The sequence below is a fragment of the Ambystoma mexicanum genome, chromosome 7p (genome assembly GCF_040938575.1).
Source record: "Ambystoma mexicanum isolate Mex_15411 chromosome 7p, UKY_AmexF1_1, whole genome shotgun sequence".
NCBI classification, from domain to species: domain Eukaryota; kingdom Metazoa; phylum Chordata; class Amphibia; order Caudata; family Ambystomatidae; genus Ambystoma; species Ambystoma mexicanum.
This window is the reverse complement of record NC_090939.1, coordinates 706277401-706283400: the sequence shown is the minus strand read 5'-3', so window position 1 is coordinate 706283400 and position 6000 is coordinate 706277401. Positions and strand designations below refer to the sequence as shown.

Genomic DNA, 6000 nt, shown 5'->3' with positions numbered 1-6000 from the left:
TTAGGAGGAAGACAGTTCAGAAATGAAACTGAAACTGATTTTTTCTTTACCAACGATTCCCAGCCTGTCCCGGCTTGACGATGGGGGAATATGCATGAGCATGTGAATCCATGTCAGACCCCATGCTCGAGAATGTCACATTTTTTAAGTGTCACTTTATGCTAGACTCCTCATGTTTCGAAACCCATCAATAATAGGTCTTGCTTTATTAAGCACTTCAATGGTACTCCATTTATCAAACTTCGACTAGTGAAGGGTTAGGTTTCTCCCATGTGATTCAATTTGTGGCAGCAGGTTGAACCAAGATCTCAGAAGCAGGTTCTTAAATCACTGGGCTATCTTACTGGTGGTGCAGCAAGTATGTAACACTAAGGTATCTGATTCAAGGAAATCAAAGCACAGTGTAAGTGTACAAACATTGAAAATCACAGCCTTTAAAAATATAATTTATTCACAACACATTTCACTTTAACAATGCTACCATCTTTAAAGCATATGTTTTTGTCCCCCCAAAGACATTTTTCACAACTTTCTGAAATTAAAAGCTGGTGAGCTGCAGAAATAGAATGAGAAAGTATCCTTTTAAAGAAAGAATAGTAAGCAGTTCAATTTCCATCAACAAAACCGAATCCATCCTATTTTATAAATCTCTACACTTGCCTAAGCTTTAGATCACCTACACAATACTTCAATGGCATGCTGTTGCCAATGATGTGACGGCACACACATGAAAGGACAACTCAGCACCACATTAACATAAAATGGTGGGTAACTGATGAAATAGACGCAGAGCTTTATTAAAAGAGGCTCTGTGCTGGAGGTTAAGATTCTGATTGTATAAAGGTCTTCATATCCATTAATCTACTTAAATTATTTGTGAAAAGCAACCTAGACGTCATTGTTATGGAATTTCGATGTCTAGCTTCACCAAGCAGAGCCTAAATGCTGCAATGCCTTTTCAAATGACAGTAAAATGACAGAATGTTTATGCTAGAATATCTTTTTTCTTCCAATACATTATATAAAGACAATGTACAAAGAGGTGTGTGTGTGTCTGTGTGAGTGTGGCGCGGGAGGGGGGGGCAGCAGTTAACTTATTCCTCACTTTACATACAATGCGGGTATACTGTTAGAGACTGTTTGATTTAGGTGAAGCCTTACTTTATAAACCATACCTCGGCTTAAAAACATTCTACCTCCTAAACCAGTCTCTGCTAAAAACACATTGATTTGCCTTCACTTCCAGGTTTACATCCAGAGACGTTCGCATTATAAAATGTTCTCCATTTGGTAGAAAAAAGCCCTTAGGGGGACTAGGGAAACATAGAATGTTACGACTTAAGCTGCACCATAACACTTTAACAATCCAACAATAGGTTCATACAACTGAACAACATGAATGTGCATATCATTGTAAACCAATTCATGTCACCATTACAGTCTAACGTTGATTGCACTTCAGGGTAGACTTTTGACTTTACTAATAGATCATTTTATTCCGATGTATTTTTGAAATCCCTGAAAGAGTGACTTCATTTATTATAGTCCGGAACAAAAAAGCTTTCCTAGTGACGAATGTCAGTACCAACATTAAGGTCACTATAGTTCGTGGATTTCATTTCAACCACTCTGCAAAAATCAGTGTTCATGGCCAATAAGTTATTTACTTTGGGACTTAACAGTTTCCTCCCCTTTGCACCGTGCCCTTTCTTCGCTCCTCGACCTCCCTCGGCTCCGTGACCTCCCTCGGCTTCTCGACCTCCCTCGGCTCCTCGACCTCCCTCGGCTCCTCGACCTCCCTCGGCTCCTCGACCTCCCTCGGCTCCTCGACCTCCCTCGGCTCCTCGACCTCCCTCGGCTCCTCGACCTCCCTCGGCTCCTCGACCTCCCTCGGCTCTTTGACCTCCCTCGGCTCTTTGACCTCCCTCGGCTCCTCGACCTTCTCCTGCCACGGCTCCTGGATCTTGAAGCACTTCTGCTTTTGTTGTTACCTTTCTTTCTTCCTTTACTACGCGACCTTCTTCTGCCTCTACTTCTGGATCGGGATGTTCGTTCCTTTTTCTTGATTTTGTAGCTACTCCATTTCCTTCTCTCAGATTCTCCATTTCTTTTATAGGAATGGTCTGGGCTAGGGCTATGCCATCTCCTGGACCGTCCATGATAGTGCTCAAAATGACCACTGCGGTCTCTCCTGTCAAAGGACTCCATCCGAGAAGGTGAGATATTGATGTCTCTGTTGGCTTCCCAGAATTCATTGTTAGGGTTTTGAAAAACATGGAGAAAGTTGCAATGTTTCCCTCTTGGACATTTCTGTCTTTCAAAAAGTCCTGCAAAAGCAGAAATACAATTCAAATGTTACAAAATATACAAAACAGACTTCATCACAAGATCTACATCATGTTTCCACATTAAGCTAAACACAATGCGTAAGCTGCTTGCTATGTCTGCTTAACAAATTAAAGCCAGTGAAACACAACATTGGTTCAGTGTCTCCTATAGACTAACATGTCGGCAGACCTCACTTGACAATAACAACTGAAATGGCCATGATTTTATTGTTACAGGATATTCACCTTCCAACTCTAGTTCTTTGCATAGTTTAGTTCCCAAAAAGAGATATGCTGTACCTGACGTTCACTTATGCTAGACTGCTTGGTACAATAAACAGAAAAGGGTGTGAAAAGCACTTAGGCTTTTCAGCCACTCCCCAAAATACTATACATGGGACCACAACCTACAATTATGTTTACTACGCTTAGTATTACTTTTACTGTTAATCACCTGTCCTTCATATCTGTAGGTTAACCAGGTTGCATGGGAGACCAAAACAAATTTCAAAATTAAGAGTCAAACCCACATGTAAAGTCACAGGACTCACTCCTCAGTGGGCTCAACAGCTCTTGGGACCCCACTCATTTTCATCTTGGTCCGGCTAAAGGAACATAGTATGGTTTGAGGTAAAGTGTCCACAAAAGTAAGTATCAGTACAATTTTAGTGCACCTTTTACCTGGGACATCAGAAATGCGGTAGGGCAGTGTGGGGGATAAGGCAGTGTTAGGGAGAATTCTAATTTCCGTGCTAATTCCCTTCAACCTTAGAGACCCGCTGCTCTTTTGCTGGACTTCAGGACTTTTTAATTTTAACCCTGGAGTGAGTGAGCCCTTTTTCTCACTTTCTCAAGTATTTTGATTCTGTATTCTCTTTGTTTTTGGAGTCTGACAAACTCCATAGGAATCTACTTTCTGTATGGTGACACACAGCACCTTCAGTGCAGTGTCACAGAGAAATCCTTTAGATTTCCCATAAGGTTTAAATACCTTTTCTTGTGAGAACTAATGTTCCCAAGAATGTTAAAGTGAAATTGACCTTACTTACCTTTTTTCGTTGTAGGTCCAGCACACCCCATCTTAGTACCGTCACTACTTTAAATGGCTGATGGCAGTGGTTTAACTTTTCTACCATTGTGCTTTTCTACCGCAGACTGAATCATCAGCTGCAGTATAGCACCCATGGGTGACCATTTGTCAAAATGGTTCCGGTTTTCTTTTTTCACCATTTTCTGTTTGTGAGGTTTTTCTTGGGTTTTACACTGCATGCCAAACCAGGTTTAAGCCCTTTGGTCGTTTTGCCTTTGGCAGGCTTCAGTACTGAAACCCGCCTCTGGCTCCAGTGTGTCTGGAAGGGCAGGAAGTGAGGGAGGTTCCCGAAACTCCCCTGTTCTTTGTCTTTAGGAATGCCTGAACGCACCCAGTCCTGATTGGCTGGCTGGCTGTTCTTGTAGGACAGCCACCCTGCTGTTTGAGTGACAGCTAGGCTGTGCATGTATGGAAGAAACCTGCTTAAAAGGCAAGGGTTTTGGGACTGAAGACATCGACCACTGGGAAGGACATCCCGACGAAGAAACTGAACGAAACTTGCTGCATCCTCCTGTACCGTTGAACTGCCCGGTGAAGCCCTGCTGTTGTGCTGAAACTCCTTTTTCTGATCGACAAGAGAAGCTCCGGAAGGGAGGACTTCTTCCCATGGGTTAGTGGGACCAACTAACCCTGAGACAAACTCCACTGCAACACCTTCCCCAACTGGCTGTACTTCTTTGCTGCTGCAGGAACCGAGTGCCTGGGGTCAAAAAATCTGTAGTCGAGTGCAACGTCTGTGATCCGGCCAGAAGCTCCAGGAGTCTCTCCAGGACCCTCCAGAAGCAGGACGACCAGAGCTCGAGTCCCCTCACCAGAGTGCAGGACTCAAGGAGTGAAGGACGCCCAACCGGTATCCAAGATCCGCTGTGGTGCTGTTTAACGAGCGCTGAAACCGCAAAGTTCCGCTGATCCGTAAAGAGCCCGTGGCTGCCGCCGACCTCTAAATTGCTGCCGCAGGAGTTCCCAGACGTCCTCACTCATGTCCCCACAACTGAGGCCCAGGAACACAGGATCTGCATCGCTTCAACCAGACAAAAGCCAGCTGGATCCTCTTCTTCTAACCAAAGGTACTGTTCTGACTTGGGGTACTTAGCTCAATGTCTGAAGCTTGCTCTTCTCAGTCGAGGCTTGCAGTAGCTGCTTTTCTAGAGTTGATCTCAGCTCTAACCTTCACACGTGTAACAGCTTGTGACCCTACAGTGATTGTCCTTCAACAAACTTTCTAACTTTGTGCAAGACCTTTACTAGCTAAGATGTGCCTCAGCTCCATAGACTTTGCTCCAATTGACTTTGGCCGTCCTGGCTCCCTGCAGACTCTTCTATTCCATTTGACTTTGATTTTTACTTTCTCTCATAGGCGATACATTGGTTTCTAACCCAATATTGCTGGGAAAGGTTTTTATCTAGACTTCATTGGAAGATTAAAAGTGCTCACATGCTCTGAGAACCTGTTTAACCTTTTTCCTTCCTTTAACCTTTCCTTTCTACCACCCTCCGATATATAAATGCCATTACTGTCCTAGTTAGTGAAGTCACCTCAGGGTGTAGGAAGTGTGTAAGAAGCATCTCTGAAGAGTATCTACTAGCTTTGTGAAAATTCTGAACAAGTGTTTTAAAGTTTGATTGCTACATATAGCTTGAGTGTAAGTGTTATTCGGAAACTTTGTGGATTTCATTGCTAAGGCTTTACAGCTCACATTTACCCCTCTTGAGATAAGCCTGGCTGCTCAGTCACACTACCAACTTGTGTAGTACAAGCCTATACCAATAGGTGGGTTACCTAATACCAAGAGGACAAGGGTTGTGCAGTCTTCCACAGGGTTACTACATCAATTCTTACCTAACAGGCAGGAAGGGTGCTATCTTCAACACTGAAAATAAAATGTTTAGTGTTTTTTATGCATAGTTTGCAATGATGATTTGATAGTTGCAGAAACACATCAATGCATATGGCTCTGAGCTGAGATGCATACATTGATATTGATATTTTATTTCTATTGCGCTCGTACACAAGTGTTTCAGAGCGCGACAAGGCAAGGGAGGGGAGTGGAGGGGAACAGGGGAGAACAGGGGAGAACAAAACAGCGATCTTACTAGGCCCAGTGACATTGAGAACACGCAAGTGCATGGGAGGGGGGAGTGCATGGAAGGAGGGAGAAGTGGAAAGTGCGAAGCAGAGGAGAAACAGATAAATAACAATAAATAAATAATAAAAGCAACAAACAGTTTTATTGCAGCCAGCAATTTGCAAGTGCTAGGTTTAAGGCAGCAGACAGGGTAGGTCTGATAAGTGCAGGAAGAATAGGGGGGGGGCTGTATGCATACAGATACAGACCCCAGTGGAAGGGGTGGCCCTGAGGCAGTGCGGGAGGGTGGCAGGGTGAGCAGGTACCTGGGCCCAGAGGACAGAGGGTGGCCAGGTGCACACTGCCAAGAGAGAACAGATCAGCAGGGGAGAGGGGGAGCGAAGGCAGAAGAAAAGAGGAAGGTCTTGATGTGCTTCCGGAACCGGAGATGGTTCTCCTCAAGTTTTAGAGTGGGAGGGAGGCTGTTCCAGAGGGAGGCCCCATCCGAAGAAAGATC

The 6000-nt window shown here is 44.2% G+C and overlaps 1 protein-coding gene across 1 annotated transcript in view; it reads right to left on the bottom strand.

Moving 5' to 3' along the window:
• Nucleotides 1–1519: 1519 nt before the first annotated feature.
• Nucleotides 1520–6000, bottom strand: part of ZRSR2 (zinc finger CCCH-type, RNA binding motif and serine/arginine rich 2) — a 336397-nt gene continuing 331916 nt past the window's right edge. Inside the window, exon 11 of the mRNA XM_069636787.1 lies at nt 1520–2327. Within this exon, the coding sequence (XP_069492888.1) occupies nt 1660–2327 (668 nt within the window). The 3' untranslated portion in view covers nt 1520–1659. The remainder of the gene's footprint in view (nt 2328–6000) is intronic.